At 44.3% G+C, this 19934-nt stretch overlaps 1 protein-coding gene across 3 annotated transcripts in view; it reads right to left on the reverse strand.

Annotated features, from left to right (window-relative positions):
- Nucleotides 1-381: 381 nt before the first annotated feature.
- rlim (ring finger protein, LIM domain interacting) overlaps nucleotides 382-19934 on the reverse strand; it is a 51033-nt gene continuing 31480 nt past the window's right edge. For all 3 annotated transcript variants that reach the window (XM_055644131.1, XM_055644133.1, XM_055644132.1), the window contains one exon: nucleotides 382-4042. In XM_055644131.1, the coding sequence (XP_055500106.1) occupies nucleotides 2355-4042 (1688 nt within the window). In that variant the 3' untranslated portion in view covers nucleotides 382-2354. The remainder of the gene's footprint in view (nucleotides 4043-19934) is intronic.

A 19934-nucleotide genomic window follows, 5' to 3' on the forward strand; every position in this document is an offset into this window, starting at 1 on the left:
TAAGGAGACAATTAAACACACCTGAGCAATTACAAACACCTGAGAAGCCATGTGTCCCAAACATTATGGTGCCCTGAAATGGGGGGACTATGCATAAATACTGCTGTAATTTCTACATGGTGAAAGCAAAATGTATAACAATGGCCTTTAATAAAATCTGACAATGTGCACTTCAACCGCATGTGATTTTTTTTCTATTACAAATCTCAAATAGTATAGTACAGAGGCAAATAAATAAATGATGGGTCTTTGTCCCAAACACTATGGAGGGCACTGTAGTTGACTTTATCAGTAATTAATCACTAAAAGAAATGGACTTAACATTAAAGGAGAGTAAACTAAAGAGGAAAGGAGAGGAATAAACCTCAGACAACGGCACTGTTAGTTTATCGTGCAATACTTTATTAACATTTATAGATACCCCAATTCTTTAAATGGTCAATGTCAAAAGATAAATGTTTTTCTGCAATTGACGTTTCCTTTTCTCCAGAAAGCAAAATGACAACTGGATAATCAAACATTTTTGCATCAAAACTTAGTTACTAATTTACAAAAAATTAGTACAACAGATTACATAAATAAACTAAATCACTTTAAACAAGCCTTGTACAGTGGACCAAAGTGCATGCACTTTGGCAAGACTCCTGCAGCTGCAGAACTCTCCCTTGAATTCTTAAATCACTCATCTCCTAATTTGCTTTCAATCCTTACTATACAGCTCACCTTATGCAGGGCTGACCACAATCTGTGGGATTCCTATGTGATATTCCTTTCTGATAATATTGGCTCTGTAGCATTTAACTAAGTAATGAAATTACACATTACAATATTGGCATTTAAAATTTATACAAGATGCCATTCATATCTGGTTACTTTTGTACAAACCAATTTTTCCATATACATTTGGGTAAGCAAGAGACCAAATAGTGTCATTACTTCCCACAATCCTGCCTATATATATTCAAAAACAAAAACTGGCATTCTGCCTCAAAAAACTATTCCATTCAGTTACATCAGTTATATTACAAATGTATTTCAATTTCATTGTTGAATGAACAAAATTGGAGTTTCCTTTATATAGATACTCAGCATCCTTGCATTTTACAATCTTGCAACATGTCAATTGGCAGAATACCAGAGCTTATTTTTCACGTAGACCAGGTCTGCACTTAACCAGCACAGGAGGACCTCAATATTCCAATAAGCATTTCAAAAATTAGTCTTTCTCACATCCTGGCGATGGTGCCGAACATTACAGTAAAACCAAACGACATCCAAGTAGTGAGCTGGACAAAGGTCTTTTATTAGGCACAGATTACGTGGCGCAATGTTGGAGGTTTGCAAAAATGTGGTGAGAGGCTAACATGTCCATACACAGCCTCACTGTTCCATTCAATTATAGAGAAAGAAAAAAGCAGCCAACTTCCCAAAGACAAACGACTTATTCCACAGCATGGATCATTGCCCACATTAAAATGTCTTTCTTAAAACTGAAGGTGCAAGGTGGAGAGGCAAGAACCTCAAAGAGATGTACAGAGTAACTCCAAAAAAAAGATGAAATCAGGTTTTTTTTTAATGTTGACTGAGAAATGAAAGATAGTAAACAAATTCACAGTACAGAAAACTGTTGAATACTTCCAATTAGTCCCATAGATGTATATTTTGTAAAATAAGGCAATTCGTTCATTAAAGATGTACAGTAAATTAGAATTTTTATATAGCAGTGAATTTGCATTGCTATTTTAATTGGCCAATTTCTCCATCCTATACATAGATCCTGCAACAATGAATACTCTGAATTGCTAAAATACACCACTGTAAGTGTGCACATAAACCAAAACTATACATCAGAAAAGGGAACAATTTTGATTAAAAAATCCAAAAAAATGAAGGGGAAAGAAATGGAATTCAGTACAACTAACCCAAATGAAATGCTAACTGCGTGACAAAAATCATAGGGCAAGGAAAATGAAAGCAAAAGCATTATAGTTTAAATAAGTTACTTACCATGCTAAGAACAAATCCTAAATACGGGTTAAATTAATTAAGAAACCAGATGCCAGAATTGTTCCCTAAATACATTTATAAGCATGGTAAAATTGTTTCAATTCATAAACAATGCAACAGTGCACACTTGCAATAGAATCAATACAAAATGTTCAAACCCATGTTAAAGATTTGCAAAAAAAACTGTTTAAACATGTCAGGAAGCAGTCACACAGAAATATTAGGTATGGCTATTTTGAAATTCCCTCTGCATTCTGAAGTATAATTTTATATGGTTCACTGTTTAGTACAGCTAGCTAATTCTACTTTACACCAATACTGGGACACAAACTGATGGAGGCCATACACTAGCCAACATTATCTCCAGCAGTGCGACCTAAAACGGCCTGACGACATATGGGGCATGTGGAGTTTTCAGAGAGCCAGCGATCAATACAGTGAACATGATATTCGTGTGAGCAGGGAAGCTTGCGCAGCTTGTTTCCAGCAGTGTACTCACTAATGCACACGCTACAGGTTTTAATTGCATCACTTTCCCCAAAATTTCTTGTGGACAAGTTGTCAATTTGCTCTTTGGTCAGTCCCCTGGGCTGATCATCCTCATCTTCGTCATTTAGCAAGAAGAAATGGGCGAGCCTAAGTATGGGCAAAGTACCACTTTCTTCAAGGCCAAACAGGCCTCGAGTCTGCTGACCTTCTCTTCTCCTTGCACCAGTGGTGCTATCTGTCTCGCCGCTATTCCGCTGTGCTGCCGCCCTCTGCTCTCCTGTTCTGCCCGTGGAAGCCACGTTGGGTGATTCACTTGTGTTGTTCTGCGACTCAGAGACTTCTTGCACTGGATTTTGGCCCCTGTTGCTCGTTTCAGAATCACTGTCACTGTCCACAAAGGAACTCAATTCCCCACCCATCATTATTCGGCGAAGTATGGTTTGGAGAGCAACTGAGGCAGCCTCCCCAAGACCCGAATCAGAAATCCTGCGAAATGGAATCCGAATGGTACTAACGTAAGTTCTCACCCCTGCTCGCTCAGAGCGGGAAAATGTGCGCCTGAGCCCACCCCGCTCACTTTCATACACAACTGTGTTGTCTGTTGTTTGGGATCTCGAGCGGGTCCTGTTGGCTATACTATCTCTATCCGTATTTTCACCAGGTCTCACCCTTCTCACCTGCAAGTCTAGCATAATGGTTGGTGGTCGCCGGCCAGCTACAGACGAATCATTGACGGTCGCTTCTGCAGGATCAGCAGCTTCTTGGGAAGGCTCTCGAGGTTCACTCGACTCAGATGTAGAAAAGGGGTTGGTTACTTCCGCCCGCACTTCATCTCCAACCCGATTCTGCCTGGACACTATATGCTGTCTAGTTCTGGAACTTCCTTCTGTCCCACTTTCTGAACTGGATCTCTCAGATCGGAGAGAACTCTGGCGCCGTGATCGACTCATTCCTTCAACTGGATGCAAGGGCGAGCGACTTCGATTGCTTCTTGTTCTAGATGACCGTCGGCGTTCGGGGCTTCTGCTTCTACCACTCCTTGCACGACTTTGCGGTGGCTGGGTTTCAAGGTCCTGTCGGAAAAGTTCATAGCTGTTTTCATAAGACAGTTCCCCATTTGGTCTTCTGCTCTGTCTAGTAACACCAGATTCAGACCTTTCAGGTTCACTTTGGACACTTTCTTCTGTAATGGTTATTGGTGGAGCTGTTACTGCTTGCGCAGGTTGTGCTGTTGCAGGTGGGGACGGGTTTATGCTTCTTGATGGTACAGGCGTCACTGCCTCTTCTGTCGGTGGCAACGTTGTTGCTGCATTCGAAGTGTCCATTTGTTCACTTTCCATTTCGGCACTTTGATCAATTCTACCACGACTTACGTTAATTTCCAAGCTGAATCGAAAATCTCCACTTGTTGGGTTTGTACGACTGACAGCTCTCCATGAGCGATTCCCACTTTGCCCGCTTCTCGTTGTGTTTCCCGTCTGTCTGAAAGCATTCAACCACTCCAGAAGAGAATCACCACTTGATCCTTCGTCCAAACCTTCGCCACCTGCAGGGACAAAGCAAAGAAATCATGAACAACCAAAAAATATAGCACATCAATTATGCAGGCTCCAGATTTTCCCAGTGATACGAATCCTCCAAACTGTTGAAGTAAAATCTAGTTTGATTATTTAAGAATGGCACAGCACTGCATTTAGATCACAAACATTCACTTTCTGGGTGTTAGATATGCAAAATCACACATGACCACGGGGCTTTACATAGAACAATGCAGCACAGGAACAGGCCTCTCAGCCCACAAGAATAGTTGCCTATTATGCAAGACAAGTTCAGGCCTGGTGGAAGGCTTGTACTTCTATCAGCTCTCCCCTCAACCTCTGGCATTGCAGAGAAAACAATCCAAGTTTGTCCAACTTCACTTTATAACTAATACCTCCTAATTCAGGCAACATGCTGGTAAACCTCCTCTACATCCTCTCCTAAGCTTCCACATTCTTACTGTAATGGGGCGACGAGAACTGCATGCAATACTTCAAATGCAGCCTAACAAAAGTTTATAGAGATGCACATTACTGTTGTTTAGGGTCTTGCCATCAACTGTATACTTTCCACATATTCAACCTTCCAAAGTGCAACATCTCTCACATGCTCAAATTAATCTCAATTTGCCATATTTCCACCCATTTTTGCAGTTGATGTATATCCCGCAGTATACTTTGACAGCCTGGCTCACTGTCCACTAATCCTGCAATCTTGGTGTGGTCTGCAAACTTGCTAGGTAGTCTGCCGTGGGGAGCTCCCCCTCCCCTCCCCCCACTCACCATCAACAACACCACAGTCACATGTGTGGAGTCATTTAAGTTCCTTGGAGCCATCATCTCCGGGGACCTTAAATGCGGAGGGGGCACCATCGACCACAGTCAAAAAGGCCCAACAGAGGAAGTACTTCCCGTGGCAGCTGTGAAAACACAACCTGCCACAGGCAATCATGGTCCAGTTTTATACTGCTGTGGCGACCATGCCCACATGGTTTTTCTTACAGCTTGTTATCGCAAGGGGGAGCCAGCAGTCGGAGGCAAGGTTGAGAGACAAGAGCGGGATGACAACCCCTAGGTCGGACAAACTAATTGACCTTATCTGCACACGACGAGTTCTGAGGAGATTTTATGTTAGAGGGGTGCTTTGGAATAAACGAGGCACAAGGTGTTTAGCAAAGCTTGGCGTTGCTTGTCCTTTACTTTCGGTCGTGAGATTTAGTGGATTCTACACTGCCATGATAGAGTCTGTCCTCACCTTCTCCATCATGGTCTGGTTTGGCTCAGCCACCAAGCACAACATCCGAAGGCTACAGCGCATCGTTCGATCAGCCGAGAAGGTTGTTGGCTGCAACTGTACACTGCAAGGGCCAGGAAGCAAGTGGGTAAGATCATCTCTGACCACTGTCACCCTGGCTACACACTCTTTGAAGCACTTCCTTCTGGAAGGCAACTCCGGATTGTCAAAGCCGCCACAGCCAGACATAAAAGCAGCTTTTTTCCACGAGCAGTAGCTCTACTCAACAGCCAAACTTCTGCAGCCTCCTTTAGCTCTGGTATTTTATTTCATTCTTCACATGTTTAAATAATAATGTTTTATTTTTAATTGTCTACTGTATATCGTGTTGTTACTTGCGAGCAAAGCACCAAGGCAAATTCCTTGTATGTGTACATTCTTGGCTAATAAAATGTATTCAATTCAATCAAAGTCAATTCAATCTACATTCATGTCCAAGTCATCACAAACAACAGAGGTCCCAGCACAGATCCCTACAGAACTCCACTAGTCAAAGATCACAAACCAGAATAATACCCATGCATCACAAGCCTCTGTCTTCCATGAGTAAGCCAGTTCTAAACCCATGCAACCAGTTCACCATGAATCCCCTGCATCTTATTCTTCTGGATCATCTACCAGGGCAGTCTACCTACCACCTCTATTACAGTAAGACCAAGGAAGAATTATAGACAAAAAAAAGTCACTACATACACCTGCCATCCCCCTCGTCTAAACCCCTTGAGCCAAATCCATCCGTCAAACACAGCATTTAACCTCAACATAGTCTCCCCCAAACAGCCATGCCCAACAGGCTGCTCTACTGTACGATTTCTTACTGGCTGCTGTGCCTCTCAATGTGATCATAATATTATGATTATGATATAGGAGCCATTCTGCCCATCATGTCTACTCCGCCATTCAATCATGGCAAAGAATTCCACAGATTTGTATAAATTCGTCCTCATCTTCTTCCTAAAAGTGCATCATTTAATTCTAAGGCTATGACCTCTAGTCCTCGACTCTCCCACTAGTGGAAACATCCTCTCCACATCCACTCCATCCAAGCCTTTCACTATTCTGTACGTTTCAATGAGGTCCCCCCTCATTCTTCGAAACTCCAGCGAGTACAGGCCCCGTGCCGTCAAACGTTCATCGTAGGTTAACCTGCTCATTCCTGGGATCATTCTTGTAAACCTCCTCTGGACCCTCTCCAGAGTTAGCACATCCTTCCTCAGATATGGTGCCCAAAATTACCCACAATATTCCAAATGCAGCCTGACCAGTGCCTGATAAGAGCCTCAGCATTACATCCCTGTTTTTGTATACAAGCCCTCTTGAAATAAATGCTAGCATTGCTTTTGCTTTCTTTACTACTGATTCGACTTGCAGATTAACTTTTTGGGAATCCTGCACCAGCACTGCCAAGTCCCTTTGCACCTCTGATTTATGAATTCTCTCCCCATTTCGAAAATAATCTACACCTTTATACCTGCTCCCAAACTGCATGACACCACACATTGCTATGCTATATTCCATCTGCCACTTCTCTGCCCACTCTCACAACCTATCCAAGTCCTTCTGCAGAGCCCCTGCTTTCTCTACACTGGCTGCCTCTCCACCTATTTTCATATCATGTACAAACTTGGCCACAAAACCTTCAATCCCCTCATCCAAATCATTAAAAGAACAACATGAAGAGTAGCGGCCCCAGCACCGACCCCTGCGGAACTCCGCTAGTCACTGGCATCCAACCAGAAAAAGCCCCCTTTATTGCCACACTTTCCCTATTGCCATCCAGCTAACCTGATATCCATGCTAGTATCTGCCCTTTGATACCATGGGCTCTCATCTTCCTTATCAGCCTTCCGTGTGGCACCTTATCAAAGGCTTTCTGAAAATCTAGTTAAACAACATCTACTGACTTTCCTTTGTCTGTCTTCAAAGAATTCAGCAAATTTGTCAGCAAGATGTCCCCTTCACAAAGTCATGGTGACTTTAGTCTATTTTATCATGAACTTCTAAGCACTCCGTTACCTCATCCTTTACAATTATAATGGACTCTAAATTCTTTCCACCCATGAAAGTCAGGCTAACCGATCTATAGTTCCCACTATTCTGCTTTGCTCCGTTCTTGGGCAGCAGGGTAATATTGCCAATTTTCAAATCATCTGGAACCACTCCTGACTCTAGTGATTCTTGAAATATCATTATCAATGCCTCCACAATATCTAAATCCACCTTCAGAACCTTAGGGTGCAGTCCATCTGATTCAGGTGACTTATCCACCTTCAGCCCTTTCAGCTTTCCAAGCATCTTTCCCCCTAGTAATAGCCACCTTCTCCCTAGTGAGCTAATCAAATTTCTCCTTTGTTAAAAAATCCGCACTGCTGCTCCACCTCGGGGCTATGAGGTATCTTGGCATCAGTTTTGAATGCTCAACACCTGGCCCCATTAAAGCAAGACATTTCTCCAAAGCTGGCGTTCTTGTTTCAAATTATGCCACCTCTTAACCTCACACATCAACGCACATATTAGGCAGGAGAAAGGACCCACTCTACCCACCATTTAAAATGATCATTCACTTGAAGGTTAATTGCTAAGCTATTATTAGGATTCTCCACATGAATGTTGCTTTCTATTGTTGTTTGATGTTGCAAATGGTCTTTAGGGAGCGAAGAGACAGATGAACAAATTCTAGGTTTTTGCACAATCAATTGCTCCCAGCCATACGTGAGGCATATATGAGTGAATTAGAAACAAGGAACTACAGATGCTTAGTCATAGAGTCTTGCCGCGTGGAAACAGGCCCCTCGGCCCAACTTGCCCACACTGGCCAGCATGTCCCATCTACACTTGTCTCACCTGCCTGCTTTCTGCCCATTTCCCTCTAAACCTGTCTAAACCATGGTACCAACTACCTCCTCCATCAGCTTGTTCCACACACCCACCACCCTTTGTGTGAAAGTTACACATCAGGTTCCCTCCCCCCCACCGTAAACCTATGTCCTTTGGGTCTCGATTCTCCTACTGTGGACAAGAGACTCTGTGCCTCTACCCAATTGATTCCTCTCATGATTTTATATACCTCTATAAGATCACCTCATCCTCCTGTGCTCCAAGGAAGAGTCTTAGCCTGCTCAACCTTTCCCTATAGCTCAGGCCCTCAAGTCCTGGCAACTTCCTCGTAAATTTTCTCTGCACCCTTTCCAGCTTGACAACATATTTCCTATAACATGGTGTCCAAAATTGAACACAATGCACTAGCGTCTTATACAACTGCAACACAACCTCCTTGCTGATACACTAAAGGGGAATATAGATAAGAGATGCTGCCTGACCTGCTGAGTTACTCAGGCACTTCATGTCCTTTTATGAGTTCATTAACAAGCCTTTGCCCTTGGAATATAGCTAAACATAGAGCAATAGACCAGAAAGCTTCCAGATGATCGAGTAACTTGAAAGGAAATGCTATCCACAAAAGGTTATAACTGTCCAGAATAATCAGGGAGCAATTTTCCTACCTTAACCCCAATAATTTCCTTAGAAGCATTTACTTCCATATGCTCAAGGTGGCGCAGCAGTAGAATTGCTGCCTCAATGGCAGGCCTGGCTCACACACCACATAACCCAAAATGCGCTACACGGTAGCAGAGGGCTCCCGAGATGCACTGGGGAGGCGGGCAACCCAGTGGACAAGTCGCAGAGCCTTGGAGGGATCCGCGCAGCCAAGAGCAACCCAGCAGTGGGCCGCCGAGAATGAAGGGGGGCCCGGCATCCACCTGCGAGAAGATAAGACCCGTTTGATGAACTTTTTGTAACATTGTCGGCGCCTGAAAGGTGGCGACCCATTGTGTTCTGCCTAGGTGAGGTCTGCTGTATGATTTTACTGGATTGTATGCAAAAACAAAGAGTTTCACTGTACCTAGGTTCATGTCATTATAAAGTATCCTTGAATTGAACTGAATCACCACAGCGCCTGAGAACAGAGTTCAATCCCGATTACGAGTGCTGACTGTATGGAGTTTTAACATTCTTCCTGTGACCCCGTGGGGTTTCTCAATGTACTGCGGTTTCTTCCACATTCCAAAGACGTACAGATTTTTAGGTTAATTGTCTTCAGTAACATTTCTAATTGTCCCTAGTGCGTGTCGGATAGTACTAGTGCACAGGATAATCGCTGGTCAGCGCAGACTTGGTGGGCTGAAGGGCCTGATTCCATGCTGTTTCTCTCCAAAGCTCAATGTAAGCACCAAAGTTATTCACCCACAAAGAAGAATACAGAGTCTTATCGGGTAACTCAGGGGGTCAGGCAGCATCTCTGGTGACATTTTGGGTCGGGACCCTTAGTCGGGCAGATTGTGGTGGGAGGGGTGCTGGAGGAAGATTGCTGGAAGATACGTATGAGCAGGACAAAGCTCAATATGTCTCTACTAACACTTTCTTCTCCTCTGCCTGGTTGAAGTTGTCCTCACCGTCAACATTCGGTGATTACATTGGGGTTTAGAAAGATACAGCGCAGAAATAGTGAGTCAAGCAGCATTTGTGGATGAGGTGTGGGTGGGAGCACTGGTCCACAATTCAGTTCGAACCCCCTGCACCAGGGTTTACAATTCCCTCCCCCACCCCCTGATGCTGCTCGGCCCACTATGTTGTTCGATTTCAACATTTGCAGTTTTGTGCGTTGACACCTGTGTGGATTTCCTCAGTGTCTAACTCCAGTATGCATTGAAGATAGACACAAAATTCTGGAGCAACTCAGCGGGACAGGCAACATCTCTGGAGAGAAGGAATGGGTGACGTTTCGGGTCGAGACCCTTGTCCCACTGAGTTCCTCCAGCATTTTGTGCCTATCTTCGGTTTAAACCAGCATTTGCAGTTCCTTCCTACATATTTAGTGTGCATTGTTGATCTTAGGCATTAGCACAAATGTGGTTGCAGCATGGCTGATGAAAGACTGCTGATTTCCAGTGAGGGGCAAACTGAATACCAATTTGAAGGATGGTCCTAAACAATTTTTGGCGTGAATGATGTTATATAAACCACAATGTCCTAGGACAGACATTCAATCATGGCTGATCTATCTTTCCCTTGCAACCTCATTCTCTTCCCTTCTCCCCATAACCCCTGACACACTTACTAATCAAGAATCTGTCAATCTCCTCCGTAAAAATATCCATTAACTTGGCCTCTACAGGCGTCTGTGGCAATGAATTCCCTCTGACTAAAGAAGTTATTTCACATCTCCTTTCAAACAATGCACTATGCCCACTAAACTTAAGCCAAGTTGGTCACCCTTTTCCACGAATGAAAGAATTTCAGTGTCTATGCAAAATCTTGATTGATTTTTCACTTGACTATTTTATATAATTCCAAACATAGCTTCCAACGGACTTCCCAAAACATCAAACATTGAATTATTCGCCCCAACAGGCATCATTTGAATCCTCTGCAGCTGAGCCAATGTGCAACCTTCCTCCCCATTCACTGATCAATACTGTCCTTGGCCCCCACCCAGATTCTAGAGCATGCCTGCTGATATACCACCACCTGGAATCCTACATTGATGCAACTTCTAAATTGCATAATGTTGCAGTATCTGAATTAGTTGATCTATACCTGAAACCTGAGCTAAAGCGTCTTCAGATTGTCTTCCTCTTCCAGCACGAGTGTTCTCCAACGGAAACCATGGATGAACCACAAGGTACATTCACTGATTAAGGCCAGGTCCGTTGCATACAAATCCAACGATCCCAAGCGGTACAAAAAGTCCTGCAATGATCTCCGCAAAGCTATCAAGGATGCCAAGAGACAATACCAGGACAAACTTGAGTCCCACCATAATCACTCTGACACACGGAAAATGTGGCAAGGTCTGAATAAGATAACTAGCTGCAAAGCGAGGTCAGGCAACATCTGTGGTGATAGTATAGCATGTGAACTGATTGTTTCTATGCTCGCTTCGAGCAGAAGGTAACACTTGGCCGTTCAGACTCGTCTGCCTGCCCCCAGGGTGACTGTAGCAGAGGTTAGATTGGCCTTCCTGAGGGTAAACACCATGAAAAAAAACTGGCCCAGACGGCGTTCCTGGCTGTGTCCTTAGTAGCAGCGCGGACCTGTTAGCGGGACTATTTGCGGACATCTTCAATCGGTACTCCGTTATGAGGTGCCCATCCAATTCAAGAAGACCATCAGATGCACGGCAGATGCAGTGTAATGTGGATAATGTGAGGTTATACACTTTGGTGGCAATAACAGGAAGGCAGGTTATTATCTGAATGGTGTCAGATTAGGAAAAGGGGAGGTGAAATGAGATCTGGGTGTGCTTGTACATCAGTCACTGAAATTAAGCATGCACGTACAGCAGGCAGTGAAGAAAGCTAATGACATGTTGGAAGAGGATTCATTGCAAGAGGATTCGAGTTTAGGAGCAAGGACGTCCTACTGCAGTTGAACAGGGCCCTGGTGAGACCACACCTGGAGTATTGCATGCAATTTTGTTTTCCTAATTTGGGGAAGAACATTCCTGCAATTGAGCGAGTGCAGTGTAGGTTCACCAGGTTAATTCCCGGGATGGCGGGACTGACATATGATGAAAGAATGGGTCAACTGGGCTTGTATTCACTGGAATTTAGAAGGATGAGAGGGTCTCTTATAGAAACATATAAAATTCTTAAATGATTGGACAGGCTAGATGCAGGAAAAATGTTCCTGATGTTGGGTGAGTTCAGAACCAGTGGTCACAGTTTAAGAATAAGGGGTAGGCCATTTAGGACTGAGATGAGTAAAACTTCTTCACCCAGAGTTGTGAATCAGTGGAATTTTCTGCCACAGAAGGCAGTGGAGGCCAATTCACCGGATGATTTCAAGAGAGTTATATTTAGCTCTTCGGGCTAAAGGAATCAAGGGATATGGGAAACAGCAGGAATGGGGTACTGATTTTAGATGATCAGCCATGATCATACTGAATGACCTACTCCTGCACCTATATTTCTGTTTCTATGTATATTCATAAAGTATCATTCATTCAAAGGGATGTGCAGAGAACCAGTTCTCCGAGCTTGGTAACAGGTTTGGAGGGGGTGATGGTGTTGAACTCCGACGTATGCATTTCTATTGTCCAAGTGGTCCACTGCAGAGTGAAGATCCAGTGCAGAATGAAGCCGGCGAGATCGCACCCCCTGTTGATCTATTGTGGAGGTAGGCAAATTTTAGTGCTGAGGTAGGAGTTGATATATGCCTTAACCAACCTCTGTGCCACCGGTGAGTAGACATTGAGGCATGTCACCCATACCCTTCTTGGGCACCAGTATTATTGATGCCCTCTTATAGCAGGTAGGAAGCTCAGAATCCAGTGGAAGTTGATGTTGACATAAATTCCAGCCAGCTGGTCCTGTAGGATTTAAAAACGTGACCAGGTACAGCACCAGGTCCGACACTTTCCAAAGGTTCACCCCCCTGATGTAACTTTTGACTCGGTAATGGAGATTGTAATACCATTATGGGGTATGCGGGTCCAAGAAGGCACATCAATGTTCTCTTCATTGAAGCATGCGTTGAAAGAATTGAGCTTGACTTGAGTGATGCCTCGCTGTCATTTGAGCTGCCACTTAATTAACTTTAAGATAGACACAAAATGCTGGAGTAGGTCAGTGGGACAGGCAGCATCTCTGGAGAGAAGGAATGAGTGATGTTTCGGGTTGAGACCCTTCTTTAGACCTTGTTGGAAGTGATGGCATGCAGGCCTCGCCACAGCTGGCAAAATCAGTCTCATCCTCCAGTTTAGAGCAAAACTTCCCTTTAGCCTTTTGATGGCCTTCTCGAGGTAGTAACCGGGCTTATGTAAATCTACATTGCTAGACTTGAATGCCTGAGATCTAGTCCTCAGAAGAGTTTAGAGATGCAGCGGGGAAACAGGCCCTTTGGCCCATTGAGTCCATGCCAGCATCGATCACCCATAACTAGTTTTATGTTATCCCACTTTTGCATCCTACACATTAGGGACAATTTACAGAAACCAATCAACCTCCAAACCTGCACATCTTTGGAATGTAGGGAAAAAACCGAAGCACCCGGAGAAAACCCACACAGTCACAGGGAGAAAGTACAAACTCCAAACAAATAGCACCCCGAGTCAGGATTGAACCCGGGTCTCCGACAGCAGCTCTATCGCTGTGCCACTGTAACGCCCTGTGCAAAAAAGATTGCGGGCCTCCTGATTCAAGGCTTCTGGTTGGGAAATACTCGGATGGATTTCGTGGAAACACACTCCTGCACACATTTCCTTATGAAGTCGGGAACAACTGTGGTGTACTTGTTCAGGTCTGTTGCGGAGTCCTTGAAGATCACCCAGACTACCGACTCCAAGCATTCTAGGAGTCATTCCTCTGCCCTCATGACCTGCTCTGTGCAGTTCTCACCCTGTGCTTTTTAGCAACTGCTCATATGCAGGAAGGAAGAGCACAGCCAGGTGGTCGCATTTCCCAAAGTGAAGATGGGAGATAAGATGAGAGATAAGCACCTGGCCCCTTCAAGTACTTCTTGCTCTACTCAGTCGTTCACAGCCTAGCCTTGTGGAACCTTGAGGAATAAACATTAAATTTGGAACTCATTGGGTCAGGCAGTATCTCTGAAAGGAAGTGGACAGGCAATATTTTGTATAGGGACCATTCCCAACCCGAAACATCTTAAGTCCATTTCCTTCCACTCACTGAACTGAATTCCTCCAACTGTTTTTCTTCAGAAAAAAAGGAACAGCTTCAATGTGTGTTGAGAAATCTGTTTCAGCGATTCAGTGATAAAGAATAAAAGTAGAAAAGAAGCTTGGTAAATATTTGAGCGCCTGGTGGACTTTGAACACAGCTATGAATTGAGCTGCTGAGACTATTGGTGAGCAAGTATTGGGGGTAAGAGTGGAAAAGTGGAAAATGGGCTACGTCGGGACCTACTTGTGCAGTTGTTGAAATTGTATTCAATCACTTTAATAAACTTCCAGCACTGTATCCTAGTCTTTGTCCACTGCACCTATTGCATCTATTATGAGAATCTCTAACTATTACTGTTTGAGCCTGCATCCTAACATCCAGTGCGTAAATAACTTACTTTCCATCTCTTCCAACAAGGTTAAAACCTTTGCACCATTTTCAAAGATGCCAGATTGAATCACTACCACCAGCACTTACTCCAACTCTGGCTCACCTCTCTTTTACTGAAGCGGTTCATTCATGGTATAGAAGTCCTCCTGCCATATCAGAATCAGAATCTGATTTTATTCGCCAAGTATGTTTTGCAACATACGAGGAATTTCACTGGCCAGGTCAGTGATACAATTAAAAGCAACAAACTCAAAAGCACATTTTAACATGAGCATCCACCACAGTGACTCCTACACATTCCTCACTGTAACGGAAGGCGAAATAAAGTTCAAGACCTTCCTTTTGCTCTTCCTCGGTCGGGGGCCTCGAGCCCTTCATTGACAGGACAGTCTTGACTCCCGCAGCCGGTGGCGTTCGGGCCCTCCCCGTCGAGGCGATCAGCTCCTACATAGGGGAGTTGTCAGCTCCCCCGCGCCGGGCGATCAAACCTCGTGTTGGAGCTCCCGACTACCCTCTCCCGAGACTGCGAGCCCTTGATGGTAAGTCCGCAGGCCGCGATGGGAGTGATACCAGGCAAGGGATGCGCTCCGATGTTAAGTCCGCTCCCCGCGGTGGGGCTCTTGACAGTCCGAGGAGGCTTCCAACTCCATCGATGGTAGGCTGCAGAGCCCGGAGAATATGATCCGAAAATCAATCACATCTCCAGGAAGGTAAGAACTTGAAAAAATGTTTCCCCCGATCCCCTCCCACCACATAAAAAAAAACCCGAAGTATATTAAAACAAACTCTTAACAGACGCTAAAAATAACAAAAAGATGAACAAACGAACAGACTGCCGGCAGGGCTGGCCATCTCCCCGGCGCCCCTGGTGGTCTTAAGCAAAGTACAATGCAGGTCCCTCCCCCTATCCTCCTCGTTCCCCTTCCCTGTACCCTACCTGGACTCCCACACATTTCTCTGCTTCCATCCTATATTCCTTCCTCGGGCTTCACAATTCATGCCCCTCTCCTTACCTCACTCCTTTTGTCTTTTCATTTCTAGTCTTTGTCCAACCATCTGCTTATCAAAAATCCCACTCACCTGCATTGACCCGAAATGTCACCCATCCTTTTCCTCCAGAGATGCCGCCTGACCCGCGAATCACTATTCCAGCAGCCCCCCTCCACAATCACTGAAAAAGAGTCCCAACCCAAAACCTCACCTGCTCAGTTACTCCAACACTTTACGTCATTTTTGTAAACAAACATCTGCAGTTCTTTGTGACAACAATGCAGTTGTTGCCACATGGCAGCAAGTGGTGATACATTGCCTGCGATCAAATCAATTAGCATATGATAATTTTGTATCAGGATTTCTGTATGTATTTCTATGGCTATCAAACATCGCTCCATTAATGAATTTAACATGGTCAGGAAGAACGTTTTGATTCATGCAAAGCCTCTGTAAGGACTATGTATCCCTTTTGTTACATTGGTCTTCCCAATAATCATCAGAACTTCTCTCATCATCATTAGCATCATGCACCACAGACACCCAATGTACTAGCACATTGTAAAATATCATCCCAATCTCCCCTCCTTCTTTGTGGCAAATTCATTTTAATCTTCAGGCTATAATCTCCACTCCAGATTGAAAATTGCCCCTTCCTCTGTCATTGATTTACCACATGACGACAATTGCATTTGCAGCCATTTCTACGCCAAGATCCAAGTTATCAATGACATTTCCAGTGAAGCATACAAGGGGAAGGGTTCATATTAAACAACCAGAGACAAAGACCCTGTTATATTACGCTGTTCTATAATATCACCTACTGCACAAATGAATGCTGTTATCAGGCAACTGAATCATCCTGCCACAACCAGACAGCAGTGCTGAACTACTATCTACCTCTTTGATCTTCTACTTATCGAGTCCACACACAAGTTTAGAAGTTGCTCAGCCAGAGCTGAACACACTTCTCGGCATCTGCATACAATGGTGTCTGTCTTGTCGCTTCTGGTGCGTGGTGGTGGAAAGATTGGTGGAAACAGGTCCGCGACGTGAATACTCTTTGCTTCACCCCTACCTCTTTGGTGACCATCAGACTATCCTTGATAAGACTTTGTTTACTTTACCTTGTACCAAACGTTATTCCCTTATCATGTATCTATACACTGCTTGATTGTAATCATGTATTGCAGAGCTGCCAAGTTTTGTCAGAGCATTTCAGTATTCTAGTACCTGAAATCAGTATTTTGCTGAGGAAATCAATATTTTTACGCTGTGCCATTTTGCTGAAAAAAATGTTTTTTTTATGTGCGGTCATACCCATGTAAGAGTACAAGAATGCATAACTTTGCTACCAATTGACATGTCTTCTACGCACCTTACTTGACAGTGCATTCATTGCCATCTCTTTGTACACTTCTGTTTGAACGGCTGCTTCCTGCTTTTAGCACCAGATGATGATGTAGAAGCCATTTTGGAAGCCTCTCTCTCCCTCCTTCCTCTCTCTCCCTCTCCCTCCCTCCTGCTCGCCCTCCCTCCCTCTCTCATCCTCTCTCTTTTTTCCCCTCCCTCCCTCCCTTATTCCCCCCCTCCATCTCTCCTTCTCCCTCTCGCCTTCCTCTCCACCTCTCCCTCTCTCCACCCCTCCCCATCCACCGTTCTGTAAACTCAAGGCCAATCCCACTGGTAACCTTTCACCACTAGGCTTATCCAGAATTCTACCATTGTCTGAAAAATAATTAAAGGCTCAAAGACTCATTGTTATATGAGAATTTTCATGAACAGTCTGTGACCCATAGCGCTGTGGCCATAGAGCTATGTTTAAAGCCCATAGCGCTCCAGCCGGTAGCACTTTATTTAGAACCCACAGCACTATAGCCAACAGCTCTTCGTTTAAATGACAGCTATAAACTGACAGCGCTCTGTTTAAACCTGGAGCGGGATAGGCAGCGACGTTTCTGGTCGAGACCCTTCTTCAGACTGAACTGAACTCCGTATTTAACAACACAAAACCGTACATCCGCATTCTAATCGCATTTCCATGCAAAAATATGGAAAATCCGTACTACTTGGCAGCTGTGGGTGATTGGGAGCACCACTGGTCACAGTCCCTCAGCCGGAATTATACTTTTCCACCACCACTCTGTCTTCTATGGGCAAGCCAGTTCTGAATCCAAACTACCAATTCACCAAGGATCCCATACATCTTCCGGATCAGCCCACAATCAGGAACCTTGTTAAATGTCTTACTCAAGTCCTTGTAGACAACATCTACCACCTTACTCAATCAACCTTTGCCACCTCCTCAAATTGAGTAAGATTGAGAGTAAATCCTATCCAAATGAGAGTAAATCCTATACCATGAATACTCTCACTAGCTTCCCTACCAGCCAACAATCTCCTGAATTATCCCAATTTCCCATCTTAAATAAAAATATACTGGATAACTTGGGTGGTGGGCGAAGCAACCGACGTTGCACAGTCCGTCTGTCTTTTTTTTATTTTTGTCCGTTGAATGTATAGTTTGTTGTGGTTTTTATATTGTTTTTAGCTGTGTATATGTGGGGGGCGGGGGGGGGGGGGGAAACTTTAAATCTCTTCCCAGTACCAGTGACCCGACCGTTTTCCTATCGGGTCTCCGTTGTCGCTGGGGCCTAGCACCGTGGAGCGGCCTCCAACCAGAACGACCTGGGGGCTCCAGTCACGGAGTCTGCGGACTTACCATCATGGGGCTGGCCGGCTTCGGAGCGTGGAGAGCTGTGGTGACGCACGGCTGCGACCCGACTCCGGAGCTCGAAGGCTTCAACCGCAGGTCCGGTGGACAGTGACATCGGGAGCTCGCGGGTCCCTGGTGGGAGACCGCTTGTCGGAGCTCCTGCAACGGCAACTTCTCCCGCCCGAGTTGCAGGGTTGAAAATGACCCGGAGCGGGGCCTTACATCGCCCAGCGCGGCTTTAACGGCCACGGGACTTGCCATCGCCCGCTGGGGTTCAAAAACGTTAAGACCCGGAGCGGGGCCTTACATCGCCCGGCGCGGCCTTAACGGCCACAGGACTTGCAATCGCCTGCCGGGGGCTTTAACATCGGGAGAAGAATGGAACACAGGAGAGAGACAAGACTTTGCCTTCCATCACAGTGAGGAGGAGATTCACTGTGATACATGTTTGTGTAAATTGTGTTGGTGTGTGTCTTGATTCTTTTCTTGTTGCATGATTGCAGAAACCAGATTTCTTTTGAACTTCATTTGAGGTTCAAATGACAGTAAATTTTTGTATTGTATTGTAACTTGAATTACTTTTCATACAATGGGAGTCACCTCACAGCGAAGAGAACTTAATCTATTGAGTGCCCTCCCGAGGGCTTTAGAGAAATGGATAATCCACGGTAGAGAAATACAAATAGTTTGGTTTCCACAAAATAATTTAAATCTATGGGATACGAAAATCAATATCAGCATTCTTTCCAAACCAAGATCTCCAAGATGGAGGCTGATTATACTCAACCAGCCATGGTGGGCAGGGCACATTATTTGCATTCTGCATAACAGACCCATGACAAGCACTCTATTCCAAGATCCATCACAGTGAACAATTTTCAGCATGACAGAAACAGCTACAAAAATTGTTTCAAGGTTCCCTGAAAAATATATAGCTTGCACCAGGCTATGCTTGCTCAAAATGAAGAAAGCCTTCAACACTGAGTCACTGTGATGGAGTACATGGAACAATGTGCATACAGGGGAAAGGACACCTACCACCCCATCAAGCAACTTCTGCTCACCTATGACCAAGTCTCTGGCTTCCACCACTTCAGAACTGGAATGGAACTTTAACTGAGAAACTGCAGAGGCATCAATTTATCTTTATGCCCTCTACAGTATTGTCATCACTTAATCGAAAGATTTTCATTCAAATTTTGAAATGCTTGTTTATGATCTACCTTATGCTGTAGAAGGCCAAAGTGAACTCCAAATTGCAGAACTGTGGAAGGCTAAAGTAAACTCAAAATGAATAATCTAGGTAGCTCCACATTCCAATACCCAGGCATCTCTAGAGCCTGGAAGAGTAGAGTGGTGAAGGGCAGATAAGGAAATAAATTGAAACAAGAACCTTGGAAACAAAGATTACGTAAAAAGACAATTATTTGTACCATCATAATCAGGATGCAAATCACAAACATAACCCAAATCTAATGAGAAACAACTGCAAACTGGCCACTGAGGAGACCAGACCAATTCTTGATGTTTTTTCCCTGCAGGCTGAACAATATTCAACTATATAGCTGGTTATCTGTTATTTTGATAGTCATTTACATTAGGTCTTTGTGGTACAAATATTGAGGTGCGTAGGAAGAATTCAAACTTTGAGCATGATAGAAACAACACCTCACTTTAGAACAGCAAGATAACAATGAACCGTGGATCAATTTCTGGGTCTAAACAAATGAGAAGCAAATGTTAGTGAGACCCAAATGTTCTCACGTGAAATACTAAAAAGAATACTAAGCTCTTTGTAGTGGATTGAGTGTACAAAACAGTAGAAC

The sequence above is a fragment of the Leucoraja erinacea genome, chromosome 12, assembly GCF_028641065.1.
Source record: "Leucoraja erinacea ecotype New England chromosome 12, Leri_hhj_1, whole genome shotgun sequence".
NCBI lineage: Eukaryota > Metazoa > Chordata > Chondrichthyes > Rajiformes > Rajidae > Leucoraja > Leucoraja erinaceus.